A 17,333-nucleotide genomic window follows, 5' to 3' on the forward strand; every position below is an offset into this window, starting at 1 on the left:
ATGTTTATAGCAGAAAAAATGTTTTTTTTTTTTTAAATATTCTGTCTTATTTTATTTATAGTGGAAAAAAAACAGTGGCAATCAAATACCACCAAAAGAAAGCTATATTTGTGTGAAAAAAATTATATCAATTTCACGTGTCCACAGCATTGCATTTGTCCGTTAAATATACAGTACAGACCAAAAGTTTGGACACACCTTCTCATTCAAAGAGTTTTCATTATTTTCATGACTATGAAAATTGTAGATTCAGTAGATGGAATAGCATGCCGCTGCAAGATGCTGTGGTAGCCATGCTGGTTCAGTATGCCTTCAATTTTGAAAAAAATCCCCAACAGTGTCACCAGCAAAGCACCCCCACACCATCACACCTCCTCCTCCATGCTTCACGGTGGGAACCAGGCATGTAGAGCCCATCCGTTCACCTTTTCCGCGTCGCACAAAGACACAGGGGTTGGAACCAAAGATCTCAAGTTTGGACTCATCAGACCAAAGCACAGATTTCCACTGGTCTAATGTCCATCCCTTGTGTTCTTTAGCCCAAACAAGTCTCTTCTGCTTGTTGCCTTTCTTTAGCAGTGGTTTCCTAGCAGATATTCTTCCATGAAGGCCTGATTCACACAGTCTCCTCTTACCAGTTCTAGAGATGTGTCTGCTGCAAAAGGTGGCAACTTTGAAGAACCTAGAATATGAAATATATTTTCAGTTGTTTCACACTTTTTTGTTATGTGTAATTCCACATGTGTTAATTCATAGTTTTGATGCCTTCCGTGTGAATCTACAATTTTCATAGTCATGAAAATAAAGAAAACTCTTTGAATGAGAAGGTGTGTCCAAACTTTTGGTCTGTACTGTATGCAGTGCCGTATAGCAAAAAATGGCCTGGTCATGAAGAGCTGGGGGGGTTAAATCTTCCGGAGGTCAAGTGGTTAATGAACTTCAAGAAACAGATTTTACTGTAGGTACAAAAATACTGTTTTTCTTTAAAAGGAAAACTTCAGGTGCAGGTTATTATTATTATTATTTATTATTATTATACAGTTTGCGCAGCGCTTTACATCAGGGAAGACCGTACAGTCACAATACAAATCAATACAGGAGGGATCAGAGGGCCCTGCTCGTTAGAGCTTACAATCTAGAAGGGAGGGTCAAGTGGAACAAAGGGTAGTTAGCTGTGTGGGATGATCATATGGACTCAAATGAAAATACAGTTGTTAGGAGGGTTTTCATGGATCCTCTAAAAGCTAATAGAGAAAAGGAGATAGACAGAGAGGTTGGGGTAAGGAGTTCCATAGGCAAGGTAATTATTTGGGTTTTGTGTTGAGGAATTGTACCTTTAGCAATCTTAACCACGCCACCCACAAAATCATATTGGATTGTTTTCCATGAATTATGGAAAGTGATTTGCACCTTATTATCACTTTTTTCTTTCATCTTTTATTGTAAGTGCCCCAGGGCAATTTTAGGATTTTTAATTTTTTTATTTTAGAATGTTTATCTTCAGGATGACATCTCCATGAAGTGTGTAATTTTTTTTTTAAGACCCTCATTAATCATGTAAATGGCCCCACTTTACATGCACAGTGATATCTAACTCATTCTAAACATCCTTCTGTGGGGGAAGAGCATATTTCACATCCCAGCTAATTTGAACAGCGATTGCAAGTAAACATTTCACCACGGAGTAATCTCTGTGTTTTAACTAAGGACGTAAGTGTGAGAACATAAACAGCATTCCCAAAATGTGCAGTACTTTAATGATGGCTAAATGTGATTTAAATTGATGCTTGTGTTTGTTCTGGCCTGGTGTGATAGTTTGCAGAGGGATGATTATATGGCAACCAAAGCCTGCAGTTTGAGTTTCGGGGTCAAGAATTGATATTGACTCGAGTACATTTATTAAAGCGAGTGATTTCCATTCATTATAAAATCACTTTTCCCCCTGCTGATCATTTTTGGCTAGGAGATTCAGATCATGGAGGGACAACAATGTCATAGTTTGACCCTCAGCTTTGTGTGGTCCATAGCATTACTGGCAACAACAGATTAGCTTATATTTTTAAAGTTCAGAAAGTAATATGTCTTGGAAGTGAGTTTGGGAAGCACAGGAATTGGTGAGAACCTTAACCACTTCCATACCAGGCACTTACGCACCTTCCCGCCCAAGCCAATTTTCAGCTTTCAGCACTGTCGCACTTTGAATGGCAATTGCGCGGTCATGCAACACTGTACCTGAACAAAATTGGCGTCCTTTTTCCCCACAAATAGAGCTTTCTTTTGGTGGTATTTGACAACCTCTGCGATTTTTTTTTTTTTGCGCAACTAAAAAAAGACTGAAAATTTTGAAAAAAATTAAGTTTTTATTTTTTTCTGTTAATTTTTTGTAAATAAGTAAGTTTTCTCTTTCAATTATGGGCACTGATATGGCGGCACTGATATGGCGGCACTGATGGGCACCGATGAGGTAGTACTGATGCGCACCGATGAGGTGGCACTGATTGGCGGCGCTGGTATGCGGCACTGATGGGCAGTCATAGGCGGCACTGATGGGCACTCATAGGTGGCACTGATGGGCACTCATAGGCGGCACATATGGGTGGCACAGATCGGCACTGATAGGTGGGCACTGGGCATGGATGGGCACTGTGGGATGGCACTGATGGATCAATGTTGCCAGTCAGTGCCCATTTGTGGGCACTGATTGGCATCTTTTTTTTTTTTACTGACTTTTTTTTTACTGACTTCTTTTTTTTTTTATTGCCCCTTTTTTTTTTGCCCTTCCCTGGTGGTCCAGTGTGGGCTTCCCTGGTGGTCCAGTGTGGCAATCCGAGGGGGGCTTCACTGATAAACAATCAGCGTGACCCCCCCCCTGTTAGGATAGTCGCCGATCGGCTCTCCTCTACTTGTGTCTGTCAGACGCGAGTTAGGAAGAGCCATCAACAGCTCTTCCTGTTTACATCGTGATCAGCCATGATTGGACATGGCTGATCACGTGGTAAAGAGCCTCCGCCGGAGGCGCCGGCCGCCTGCAGGACGTCAATAGATGTCCAGTCAGGATTTCAGAACCACTTCCCGGACGTCAATCTGCTATTGACCGGACGGGAAGTGGTTAAAGGGTAAGTTCACCTTTGTATACTTTTTTTCTAAATTCCAGCTCCCCTATGCACCAATATAGCTTTCATGTACTTTTTTGCAAAAATATCAAAGCTTTCCATTAAATCTGAAGTCACTTTTCTTGTCCTAATCCCCATTTCCATTAGTAATGTCTTTCTTCCTTACAGACTGTAGGTCATGACACAGGAAGGAGTTGACCAGCTGACCTCATTAGCAAACACCCTGCATCATCCACCCACCTATTCCCAGGTGCATGTTTTTTAAATTAAATGAAATCAATTAACGGTCACCCTTCTCACGAAATACACAATCAGATTGCGTAGTGTATGGCCATCTTTATACAAGTACATAGGAGGGAGTGGACAGAAATGTTCAGCTGTCAAGCCCTATTCACAAATCTGCATAGCGGGAACGCGCATTCCTACATGCGTTTTTTTTTGTCTGGGGGGGTGTTTTGGAGCATTTTCACTATCTGTATGGCTGAAATTGCATCTCACAGAGATCGCATGTGATTTGCACTGCGGTGTGAAATTACATCCGATCTTGGACAACGCTCGCACTTACATTTTGTGTCTTGTTTTTCCTGTGATACACATAGGGTGGCCCGTTGATTTCAATTGGTTGCACTACATGTGGTTCATTTGAACATTTTGGCGTTTTGTGGGTTGCACTTTTTTTTTGCAACATTTTCCCCTAGTTTTTTCACATGCCAAAATGTGTGTTTGCTTCTGTGTTTGGTGTGCCATTGACAATTAATGGCACTGAAGGTGCAACTAGTAATTTTAAGTGTATAAACATGGCCATACACTATACAATCTGATTGTATATTGTGTATTTAGTGAGAAGGGTGATCACTGATTGCATTTAATTTAAAAACGTGCACCTGGGAATGGCTGAATGGACGATGCAGGGTATGTGCTTATGAGGTCAGCTGATCAACTCTTTCCTGTGTCATGACCTAAAGTCTGATCAGGTAGAAAGACATTATTGGAAACGTCTGGAAACGTGGATTAGGACAAGAAAAGTAAGTGACTGTAGCTTTTATATTTTTGCAAAAATAGTGCTTAAATTGGTTCATCGGGGGACTGGAATTTAGAAAAAAAAAGTGTACAAAGGTGAACTTACCCTTTCAACCGCTTGCCGACCAGTTCCTACTTTTGTAATATTTAAGAACTCGTAGAAGATAGAATTCCTTTTTTTAACAACTTAAAGTGTCTATTTAAAAAAAGCAGTACCAAGGCTTCAGTGCTTATTTAACCACTTCCATACAGGGCACATATACACCTTCCCGCCCAAGCCAATTTTCAGCTTTCAGCACTGTCGCACTTTGAATGGCAATTGCGCGGTCATGCTACACTGTACCCAAACAAAATTGGCGTCCTTTTTCCCCACAAATAGAGCTTTCTTTTGGTGGTATTTGATCACCTCTGCGATTTTTTTTTTTTTGCGCAACAACTAAAAAAAGACCGAAAATTTTGAAAAAAATTATGTTTTTTATTTTTTTCTGTAATTTTTTTGTAAATAAGTACGTTTTCTCTTTCAATTACGGGCACTGATATGGTGGCACTGATGGGCACAGATGAGATGGCACTGATGGACATCAACGAGGTAGTACTGACGGGCACAGATGAGGTGGCACTGATTGGCGGCGCTGGTATGTGGCACTGATGGGCACACATAGGCGGCACTGATGGGCACACATAGGCGGCACTGATGGGCACACATGGGCAGCACTGATGGGCACTCATGGGCGGCACTGATGGGCACTCATGGGCGGCACTGATGGGCACTCATGGGCGGCACAGATGGGCACTCATGGGCGGCACAGATGGGCACTGTGGGGTGGCACTTATGGGTGGCACAGATGGGCACTGTGGGGTGGCACAGATGGGCACTGTGGGGTGGCACAGATGGGCACTGTGGGGTGGCACAGATGGGCACTGTGGGGTGGCACTGATGGACACTGTGGGGTGGCACTGATGGACACTGTGGGGTGGCACTGATGGACACTGTGGGGCGGCACTGATGGACACTGTGGGGCGGCACTGATTTACTTGTTGCCAGTCAGTGCCCATTTGTGGGCACTGATTGGCATTTTTTTTTTTTTGCATCTTTTTTTTTTTTTCCCCCAGACTTTTTTTTTTCAGACTTTTTTTTTTTTTACTTTTTTTTGCATCTTTTTTTTTAGTTTTGCCCTTCCCTAGTGGGCATCCCTGGTGGTCCATGTGGCGATCCGAGGGGGGGCTGCGCTCATAAACAATCAGCGCAAACCCCCCCTGTCAGGAGAGCAGCCGTTCGGCTCTCCTCTACTCGCGTCTGTCAGACGCGAGTGAGGAAGAGCCATCAACGGCTCTTCCTGTTTACATCGTGATCAGCCGTGGTTGGACACGGGCTGATCACGTGGTAAAGAGTCTCCGTGAGAGACTCTTTACCGAGATCGGTGTTGCGGGGTGTCAGACTGACACCCCGCAACAACGATCGCCGCGATGCGCGCCCCCGGGGGCGCGCAGCGGCTAAGAATCCTGAGGACGTCATATGACGTCCAGTCAGGATTCTACAACCACTTTGCCGACGTCAATTTGTCATTGGCGGGCGGCAAGTGGTTAAAAAATAGCTCCCATCTTTAGTGTGGTCATCTGAAGCCCACTGGTTCCTCCTTCTGGCATACAGCGCTGCTGGCTACCCAGCATGTGCCTCCCGATTTCACGCATGTACATATAGTACAAAGAGCAGTGCAATGCTACCAGTAGCGAATACCCATTGACTCCTGGGATTGATGACACTCTTATCCGATGAGCAAATGGGCTAAAAGACGTGATGTACCTAGCCGCGGCTACGTACAGCAGGAGCAAAGGATTCAGCACAAGTATAAGTTATTTACATTGGTGCAAAAATAAAATGAAGTTTCCAAAAAGGTGTCAGAAATTGATCACGAATGTGGGGGGGGGGGGGGGGGGTTTGAGTGTAAAACATGCCTGGAACTCTGCTTTAAGGTCCTTGTCCAGGCATGACAATACTCTTTTGCTTTTCCCCAGTTGTACTTTTTTTCTGTCATCCTGTCAATGGATACTAAAGGTGACTGTTTGACCACATATTACATAGGCATTTACCACTGTTGACATCATCATCATCAAGATATCCTCCATGCACCCATCACTTGATAGCATGCTTGTAGCCAGGAAATGGCTGCTAAGAGGCTTCAGAACATCAGCAGGACTCCGATGCAGAAAAGGTTAAGCCCTGGTTCACACTGGGCTGCGGGAGTGAAGCCGTGCGAGTTCAGCTGAACTAGCACGATTTCACTCCCGCCGTCAGTCCAGATTTCGGCCGCGATTTAAGAGACATCTGTGCAGGTTTCTGCACAGATGTCTATGTAAATCGTGGCCCGAAATCGCAAAAAGTAGTACAGGAACTACTTTTTTAAATCGGTGCAGCGCCGCAGATGCGGCGTCGCACCGATTAGGACAGTGTCATTGCCGACAATTGGCGGAAAATGCCGCCGATTTGAGATGCGATTTCACATGTGAAATTGCATCTCAAATCGAAGGAAATTGTACCCAGTGTGAACCTGGGCAAAAAGTCAGATTGAAAATAATTATTTTATTAAGAAAATAAAAACAATGGCAATAAAGCTTTTTCAAAATAAGTTTTAAATTTAGGCCCCTTTCACATTTATACGACTTCAAAGTCGTGCGATTTTACCGCGATTTTGCCTCGATTTGGGATCAGTACAACTTCAACTTTGCCACAACTTTGGCATTAACCAATAAAAAACATACATGGTGTGAGGAAATTCCTTTTCCTGCCACCGCAGTTGTCATTGCTGCTACGGCAGTAGCAGTGCATGAGGAAGAAGAGGAGGAGAAGCGGAGAAGACGTCGATATTGGGTACATCCCATCATTGCCAATCGTGAAGATGGGGGTCAATTTTGGGTCCTCTATAATGAAGAATGAGAAGAATGCTCCTTATATTGGTGGTCAGTGGGAAGGATGTCCCTTACATTGGTGGTCAGTGGGAAGAATGCTCCTTACATTGGTGGTCAGTGGAAAGGTTGTCCCTTACATTGGTGGTCAGTGGGAAGGATGTCCCTTACATTGGTGGTCAGTAGGAAGAATGCTCCTTACATTGGTGGTCAGTGGGAAGAATGCTCCTTTCATTGGTGGTCAGTGAAAAGAATGCTCCTTACATTGATGGTCAGTTGGAAGGATGTCCCTTACATTGGTGGTCAGTTGAAAGGATGTCAGTTACATTGGTGGTCAGTGAGAAGAATGCTTCTTACATTGGTTGTCAGTGGGAAGGATGTCCCTTACATTGGTGGTCAGTGGGAAGAATGCTCCTTAAATTGGTGGTCAGTGAGAAGAATGCTTCTTACATTGGTGGTCAGTGGGAAGGATGTCCCTTACATTGGTGGTCAGTGGGAAGAATGTCCCCTTCATTGGTGGTCAGTGGGATATTGTCTTTGTAGTTTATCTTGTCTTTGTAGTTTATCTTGTCTTTGTAGTTTGGGTCACACAAATCATAAATAGCTGGGCACTCACGCATAAATCGAATGATTTGCTCATTATCAAGGACGTCTTTTTTTTTTTTTGCCGGTTTGGAGCACATTGTTCCTGAGGGAATAACCAGGAAGTGAATGTGTGGTGGAAAAATGTGCTTGAGAGGGGCTTCTATGCTGAAAGGATTGGGTGGGACAAGGGTTAAAAAGCTGCTTGTGCTTACAAAGTTGTGCTGAAATGGTGTCTATATTATTCAGGTACGATTTGCATGCTACTTGAGGGTTTAACATTGAGGTCTATGGACATCAACTCGCATAGAAGTTGGACCAAAGTAGTGCAGGGACTACTTTGAAGTTGGCACGACTTACTGTAAAGTCGTCCCAGTATTAATGGTGTTCATTGAAAATCATGGAGAATGACTTGTCATACGATTTTGCAGTACAAAATCGTGAGACAAGTCGTATAAGTGTGAAAGGGGACTTAAATGTTTCTTAGGCTCCATTCACACCTAGGCGTTTTTACGCCTGTAGCGCGACGCGCACAAACGCCAGAGGGACGAAAAGTAATATAAGGCAATGGGGATGGTTCACATCTGAACGCCTAAACGCCTGTAGCCTGTAGCTCAAAAAAGTTCCGGACCCTTTTTTGTCGCTCCTAGCGCGCGATATGCGCGTATTTGAGGGTTTTTTTTTTACATTGAAGTCAATGTAAAACGCCTGATACGCGCGTATTGCACGTAAACACACGCTTGTACAAGCGTTTTGACGCCTGTGTTGCTGAAATCCAATACAGGAAATGGAAAAAAAAGTACATAATATCATACAGGAAGTCCACAAATTACCATTTTTATTTGTAAAAATACATTGGAGTCCAGCAGCATTGCAGCATGGAGGCTGAATTGGATGAAATCCTTTCTGGCGTGGATGCTGAAAAATTCATCAGCATGGTAAAGCAGCACCCTGTCCTTTATGACATTAGTCATCCTGCCTACAAGCTGCGAACTGTTCGGAGGAGGGCATGGGACGAGATTGGCACTCAGTTGTACCCGAACTGGGATAGAATAAAGGAGAAGGATAAAAAAGGTAAAGTCTGCAAACAGCAAACTTACCATAGTGAGATAATAGGATAAAAAATTCCTAGGAGAGCAACAAGTGATGTCAGGGATGATCATTTTTCTTATTGGCTAATATGGAAAAAGACAAAGTACAAAAACGTCGAACGCCACTGTGCGAAAACGCACGCATACGCGCGCAAACGCGCATATACGCGCGACAAAAACGTTGGTAAAAATTGCCTGTAAAAACGCCTGTACGCCCTACGCCTAGGTGTGAATGCAGCCTTACTGTTTTGTCTCCATTTAGTTAGAGTTAAAATGTGTATTAATTGTCCCCATGGTCTGCATCTCAGTACTGTAATAGCATATTTTTTTTTTTGTTTATTTTTTCCTTGATTGCTCTATGTGAGTTAAGCTAAAATAGGTGTTGAGCAATTTCTTATTCTTGTTCCCTCATTTGCAACATGCTTAAATCAGTGTGCTGCCAACGCACACATGAAGTGATTGAGAGTAAATTGCTCAGTAGCAAGAGATTAAAACGAAATGTTCAGCTGTTACCTAAAGGACACCCCAACAATGTTGGTAAGCTGTTGGCTACTGGCCAGTAATGTAAATCTAAACCCTAATTGGATGACTTTTTTGTTTTCTAAAACCCTTTTTATCATAAACAGTTGCTTTATTTCTTTTTCCATAAAATTCAATTTTTTATTTTTTTTCAACCATTTTAGGATCTCAGTGTGCTGATCTTGCTCACTCTCTTTCAGCTTCTTTCTGTATACATGCAGTCACTTTAGCAATGGCTTAACATTTTGGCTCTGGATCAGCTTCTTGGTAGTGACATCGGCGAACCAATTTTCAAATTGTGTTGGCATGACTGCTTGTAGTCTCCACTAGGAATACTTGTGACAAAGCGTTGACTCAAGTGTCAAAAGAGCACAATTGGGATATAGTTGTCATCCAATAACAGAAAGTGCCTGACCAAGGACTTTGCTTGCAGGATCACCTGGTATCCCTTTAATATAAGTTATAGATTCAAAAAGCTTGAAAACAACTTAAAAGGCCTGCACCATTTGACCTGCTCCCTATGAACCCAGGGCAAGAAAGCTCTGCCCCTCAACCTGGACTCAAAGGAGAATGCTGCAGAGATGGGTACCTTGGCATCAGCCCAGGTTTAGGCTTTAATCTAGTCAGTACAGTAGTTCTACATTAAAGAGATCCTTGCTATAATAAGAGAATCACTATTATTAGCTTTTGTGTTGCTAATAGACTGACCCTTTGCATGGAACAGGGTTGGCTGAACAAAAGAATTCCTAATTTTTTCTAGTTCCAACATATTTTTATTTTTTAAGTTTTTTTTGTTTTTCCTTTTACCAGGTTTCACATGGGATGCTCTGACCGCTGTATAATTTTTATTTTTATCTTTATCTTAAAAAGCATCTGCCCTTGTTGTTATTTATTTCTTGACCTATTCATTTTTTTTCCATGCCTTTAGTATTACTGTCGACAAAAAATATATCATATCATATGTGAATTCAAAGCGTCAACATCTGAGTTTTCGTTTTTAATTTTATTTTTCTTAAATAAGTAAATTAATTACAGCTGCATTTTTTTTTTTGCTTCATATTTTTTTGCTTCTATCTTTTTTGGCTTGTTAACTGTAACATTTGTATTTATAAATAGGAAAGAATAACAGTATTCAGATATAATTACACAATTGAATGCCACTTTTTCTAGATAAATATTTATGCAAATTCTAATGTTCAGATGTGAAATCAAATATAATTATTTTGGCTGTGTGTCTTGAAAATATTTTGTCCAAATGACCATCTGCACTTATCATATAACATTTTATAATCTTGGCATTGTTTAGTTAAAAAAATAATAATTTTGGTTTCCCACAGCTCTGAAAGTGAATCCGGCTCTCAAAGTGCTTGTGACCAGCTTGTTACTCCAACAGCGCTTGCAGCTTGTACGAGGGTGGACTCCTGTTTCACACCGTGGTTGGTTCCATCGTTTGGAGTGTCCGTTCAGTTTGCGCACATTGAGCTACACTTGTGTCATCATGTGGATCAGTTAGGCTCAGGTACATGTTTATAACTGATTGTAAATAGAAATTTTACTGGCTTATTGAACAATGACATGAGCTGAGTTTTCAGACAGACATGGCAATGAACCAGCCACTTTATGTCATGTCAATGTAATAAAGTTGAATACAGTAAAACCTTGGTTTGAGAGTAACTTGGTTTGAGAGCGTTTTGCAAGCCAAGTAAAATGTTTTAATAATTTTTGCCTTGATATACAAGCGATGTCTTGATATAAGAGTAGCGTCATGTCACAACTGAGTATAAAAAAGAAGAGAGAAGCCTCCAAGTGTAGCAGTATAGTTACATTTAATGAAGGTACAACATTTAGCAACTTATTGCTACACTTAGAGGTGCCTCTCTTCTCTTTTATGCTTTGAGATACAAGTGCTTTGGATTACAAGCATGTTTCTGGAACAAATTATGCTCGCAAACCAAGGTTTTACTGTATTGAATTTTTCATCATTCACACATTAGCATCCAGGGACCTCTTTTAAAATTGTGTATGACCAGTGCTGGAGGAATTAAAATCCTCTAAAGTGGACCATTGCAGGCACGTGTATTTGAATGGAAGGGGCAGGCCAGAAATGATAAGGCTTGGAAGGAAAGGGTTAAATGATGCTGGACAATCCTACAAAAACACCACAAAGAATATAGAACCTACAAAGGCTACTAAACACAAATCGTATGTTATTGGACATATATATATACAAAAAGGTACAGAACGAAGACCAAGTCCCCCCAAAGAGAAGTGGAAAACACTTTCCTTCCACCCTCATCCTACCTTTACACTAAACACGTTACACTCGTTAACATGCATTTAGCCAGATTTGGATCTAATTGGATCCTGGATGCACAGAATTTTGTTTTCTCAAAGACCATTTTCATACTGTGGCATTTCTCAGGTGCTTTTGGGCTTAAAATAGCGCCTGAATAACGGCTCCCCTGCAGCCCTTGGGCTTTCACACTGAGGCGATGCGCTGGCAGGACTTTCAAAAAAACTCCTGCAAGCAGCATCTTTGGAGTGGTGAAGGAGTGGCGTGTACACCGTTCCTGCCCATTGAAAGGAATGGGCAACACGGCCAAACAGCCGGAAAAGCGCCATTGCAGCAGCGCTTTGCGGGTGGTTTTAACCCTTTTTTGGCTGCTAGCGGGGGTTAAAAGTGCCACACTAGCGGCTGAATACTGCTGCAAAAACAACAGTAAAGCGCCGCTAAAAATAGCAGTGCTTTACTGCTAACGCCGCCCCTAAATGCACATCGTAATGGCACCATTATAAAATCATTACATGCATTTTGCAATGTCCTCATATTACATGCAGGTTTGACAGTGCCAGTGTGTGTGAATGAGACCTTAAAAGAATAAGTTCACCTTTGGGGAAATGTTCCATGTTCCACCTGTTTTAGGCTCCCAATGCTGCAGTTGCTGGCCAATTCCCCTGTCCCCCCTCCCCCCATCACTGTACTAGCTGTCATTTTTTTTAAATCAGTGCAGCAATGCGGGGCTCTGCCCACACGGCTGCGTCATTCATTTACAAGCCCTGACATCTTCTGTGACTGTCGGCTTGTAGTTCTCAATGAACTACCATAAGGCTGTGGGACTGCGTTGTCCGGCAGTAATTCTTTCCAGCACAGCACAGGCTACCGCATGTCGGTCGATAGAACTCTATAAAAGGTCACATTTCAATAAAGTTAATTAAAAAAAAACAAGATGTAAACTGTGCGATGCGCCGATATCATGAACTGATCCAGCCGGACTGCACCACACACCAGCCGCTGCATTGCAGTGCAGTTGCTGGTGTGAATGAGCCCAAATCCACGTTTTCATTTTCTCCCCTCTAAACCAACATCTTCCCTACACTTCTAAAACATGCCTCAAACTACTAACAACATACAAAGCCATTCATAACTCTGGTCCAAGCTACATCACGATCCTGATCTCAAAATATCACCCAAACCGTCCTCTATTCGTTTACAAAGCTCTCCTGCTTTCTAGCTCCCATGCTTACCTTCTGGATTTCTCTGCAGCCTCCCCCTTCCTCTGGGACTCCCTACCCCAGTCTGTCCAGCTATCTCCTACTCTGTACACTGTAAGGCAACCCCAGAAAACTCTCTCCAGGAAACACTTTCCCTCCTCCACCTGATTAATTGTATTTTTACTCTCTGCATCAGCTCATCCCACACTTATTACCTTTTGTATCACTTGTCCCTCCCTTTTTGATTGTAAGCTCGCATGAGCAAGGCCCTCTCAACCCTCTTGTGTAGAATCGGATAGTAACTCTGCTTTATTTTGTTAAAGTGGAGTTCCACCCATAAATATAACACTACATCAGTAGTTTTAAAAAAATGTCATTAGTCCTTTTTTTTTTTAGATGCCTTCAAAGTGTTGTTGCTAGGCAGAATAGTTAATCTTCCCACTTCCTGCACCTAGGTGCTTAATGCTTCCTAACCTACACCGCACAGACTCCTGGGAATGTAGTGGGTGTAACTTTCCAGGAGTCTGTACACTCCCCAGTCTCAAAGAATCATGTGACTTGGACAGCACAGGTGCTGAAACCTGATCTGACACTGCTTGTGCAGCACTGAGCATGTGCAAGGCTGAAATCCAGGAAGTCATACAGTCTGGCTTCATGATGCCCACACTTAAAGGAGTTCTCTGACCTAAAACTTTTAACCCCCGCTGTGCCCGGGCTGTAAAACTATACAAAATAAACTTTCACTTACCTGCCTACGATCCCCCGTTGTTCCGATATCGCCGTCCCGTTCTCCGGTCCCGGTCTCTTCCGCTTCCTGCGTGTCGGTGACTCATAGTGCGCTCAGCCTATCAGCGGCCGCAGCAATGTCCCGTCGCGGCCGCTGATAGGCTGAGCGCACTATGAGTCACCGACACGCAGGAAGCGGAAGAGACCGAGACCGGAGAACGGGATGGCGATATCGGAACAACGGGGGATCGTAGGCAGGTAAGTGAAAGTTTATTTTGTATAGTTTTACAGCCCGGGCACAGCGGGGGTTAAAAGTTTTAGGTCAGAGAACTCCTTTAAGATGGCCCCAGTCAATTTCTATTTTATAAAGTGTCTAAATGCTGTAACAACCTAACAAAACGGACCTTGGTTTACAGACTAACTTTACTAGAATACATTAAGCTTGTGTATTACAGGGGTATTTATATTTAAAAAGTGAAATTGTGTCCGGAACTCCGCTTTAAGTGCTGCGCAAACTGTTGGTGCTGTATAATAATAATGTTTGGTTTCCCTAAAGAAAGCCCAATGATAGAAAGCCTAATGAAAAGAATTCCAAATTTTTGTGATCCACTGAGCTGTCTGACAGCTAGCTCCAGCCTTCAGCGTGTGGCTGAGAGCCGAAGCCAGTTGTGCCTTCCCTCTCTCCAGCTCCAGAGGGACAGAACAGAGAGCAGTGACTGATAATCACTGCTCTCCACTTGGAGAGGACACAGAAATGATCGATCAGCGGTCGTGTGATTACATAGTTCTTAGTCTGAGAGTCGACATGGGGCAGCTGCAACATCACACCAATGCTGCAGCATTGACGTGAGTATGTACAGTATGTTAATTTTTTTCCACGTTTTTACTTTCCCTTTAAAGATCTTTTCTTCATCTAGTCTTTATGAACCCAGTGGCATAACTTGCAAATCTGCACAACTTTTACTGTTAGGCAGAGATGTACTGTTGCCTGACAGCATCAACATTATTTTAGTGCCAGGTGCACCTTGTTGCAACAGAATCCTACAAGACAGTCCGTGTGACAGACACTGCTGGACAATGTCCAAGGCACTCTTTTCTCTTTGTGTTTAGTAAGCAGATGGCAAGCTCCTGTCTTAAACCATGTGTAATACAGCAATATTCCTTAATCAGTCTCCCCCCGCACTGCAGCACCCAAATTACCCCACAGGACTTCCCCCACGGAGGTCTTCAGCAGAGCACAAGGTATAGAAAAGGTATAGACATGCCTCTTTCTGCACAGCTAATGATGACTTATTCCATAGACTCAGCAATGCTGGATTTTCTTGTGTCAGTAAGTAACCCCTGCGCTACCAAATTATGGCTCTCAAATTATAAAAATAAACCAAATAAATCAAATGGTGATCCATGGGTTGCTGCATGTACAAAATTGTGTTCAAAATTTCATAAATAGAATGTAATAAAAGTGTGCTAAGCTACTAATCTCAATCATTTTTAATGTGCAAAATAATACCAAACAACTGAGCACCGCCTTATTATTAATAATGTCATGTCAGTGAATGCTACTTAAATCATATGCCCTTACTCAAGATGGCCGTGGCTAGAAATGATTGAGGGGGGTGTTTTCTCAACAAAATAAAAGCATAGAGATGGGTGAGTTTGCTTAAAATAATAACAATTAACTAAATAGTGTCTTCAGTTTTTGATGCTCAGATACACTTTAGTTCCATTTCAATTGCATTTGGTACTACTACAAGATGAACAAGTAGTTGCTGTTTCACTTTTTTATTAATTGTGTTTTTATTGGAAGTTTTTAGCAGCATAATATTGGGGCTGTTTTCCGATCAGGTCCACCTGTCCGTTTTTCAGGTGAATCTGATCAGAAGTTCATGCAGACTTATGGAGAGGGGAATTAAATGGACTTGTCTGTTTACACCTGCCTGCCTTTGGTTATGTTGTGGTGAGGAAGAAAGAAAATGAAGAGGACTGCGTCCTTTTCCATTTTTGCGGAGCAGATCAGACGCGGCCATCCATATTGCTCAGCAGTGTCTTCCTGTGTCCACTCAGCATAAACTAACCAGGCATGGATGTGACATCCCTCCCACTCAGCTCCGATTAGCAGGGGAACTGCTCATAGATCCCCTGCTGATTGGAGCGGACTCTGCTCCATGTGAATGGGGCCTAGGGATACAATAACAACTGTCTGGTGGTCATAGAAAATATTGTTCCACTTCTACCCGGTCCCTCCCCATTATTTCTGTAGCACTCACTCTAGCACACCTCCCAACTTCATCAATACAACTGTCACTCACATCTCTGCCTCTCATTCTTTCACCACACATGCAGTTTTGTTGCAGTTCCAGTCCACACTTCTTCACTCTGCTGGCCTGCAATTCTTCCTCCATTTCCTTCCACTCTGCCAGTTTGGCAGAACATCTCTTTTCCAATTTTATTCATCACCATATCAAACACTCTGCAGCTCTCAAAAGTGACTTCACCAGTGTTCAGCTTTGCTGATCCTCATTTTGCAACTTTATAAATAAATTCAAAAACTGCCAGCCGTCACCCTGAAATGTAAAAAGCTACCTTTTTCTGTTTTTTAAAGGAGCAGAATTCAGTATGCGTGGCTGTCACTGATGGCAGAGCCACAGAAAGAAATTCAGTTATATTATAGCAGTACAGACAGAGACATTAAACTGCTCTGGGTTTCTGGTTTAGGACATCAGCTAGCCAACAACACTTACAGCTTTAGAAAGTCAAAGCTGTAATGAAGCAATTCCAGGCAACAGATTAAATCAATCAGTGTACTATTAATGCTATTTAGAAAACACTGCAGCTAAGAGTTCAGAGTGTGCCTAATTGACATACTACAGTATACAGTAATACCTTGGATTGCGAGCATAATTCGTTCCAGAAACATGCTTGTAAGCCAAAGCACTTGTATATCAAAGCATTTTTTTTACAGGGTATAAAAGAGAAGAGAGGCACCTCTAAGTGTAGCAATAAGTTGCTAAATGTTGTACCTTCATTAAATGTAACCATATTGCTAGACTTGGAGGCTCCTCTCTTCTTTTTTATACTCGGTTGTGACATGACGCTACTCTTATATCAAGACATTGCTTGTATATCAAGGCAAAATGTATTAAAACATTTTGCTTGTCTTGCAAAATGCTCTCAAACCAAGTTACTCTTAAACCAAGGTTTTACTGTATATCCTCTTTATTCAGATTTCAGAGAGTTCCTTAGATGGGAGGTTGGTGGCTCTACTTCTAGGAACTTGTACTGTGCAAGTTTTTCCCTCTCACGCTCTATCTTTTGGTCTATCATTAATCAGGTTTTAAACTTTCGAGGCAGGCTTTAATCTGATTGATGTCTATAAATATGTAAATTCAATGAATGCGATCTTTGACCAATTGATAAATAATGAATATTGAGTAAAGGGGGATAATCACCCATCTGTCTCTGGAAAGAAAGGGTTAGTTTACAACATATTTAATGTTCAATACCTTTACGTAAGGATAATGGACTTATATATGCTTTTACAAATCATGCAAATTCATTAAATGGGGTATTTTATATGTATTCTCTTGGGAATTCTTCCAGATAGCACCTTTCCAGAAATAACAGGATTTGGCATTTGTAGCTGATTGATGTCAACATAAACTTCTTTGAGTGGACACTTTGGGGTTTAGTTACTAAAGCTGAAGAATTCAAACTCTGGTGCAGCTCTGCAAATAAACCAATCAGCTTTCAGGTTTTTTGTCAAAGCCTAACTGAACAAGCTGGTTGGCTACCATGCACAGCTTCACCAGATTTTGCACTTTCCAGTTTTAGTAAATCAACCCCTTTGATACATCAGGGTTTCTATTAGCATTAGCAGTGATATGGA

At 42.1% G+C, this 17,333-nt stretch overlaps 1 protein-coding gene across 1 annotated transcript in view; it reads left to right on the top strand.

The window, feature by feature from the left end:
• Positions 1-17,333, top strand: part of VPS13B (vacuolar protein sorting 13 homolog B) — a 1,252,356-nt gene that overhangs the window by 1,075,526 nt on the left and 159,497 nt on the right. Inside the window, 1 exon segment of the mRNA XM_040354774.1 lies at positions 10,567-10,748. Within this exon segment, the coding sequence (XP_040210708.1) occupies positions 10,567-10,748 (182 nt within the window).

The sequence above is a fragment of the Rana temporaria genome, chromosome 5 (assembly GCF_905171775.1).
Source record: "Rana temporaria chromosome 5, aRanTem1.1, whole genome shotgun sequence".
Lineage (NCBI taxonomy): Eukaryota > Metazoa > Chordata > Amphibia > Anura > Ranidae > Rana > Rana temporaria.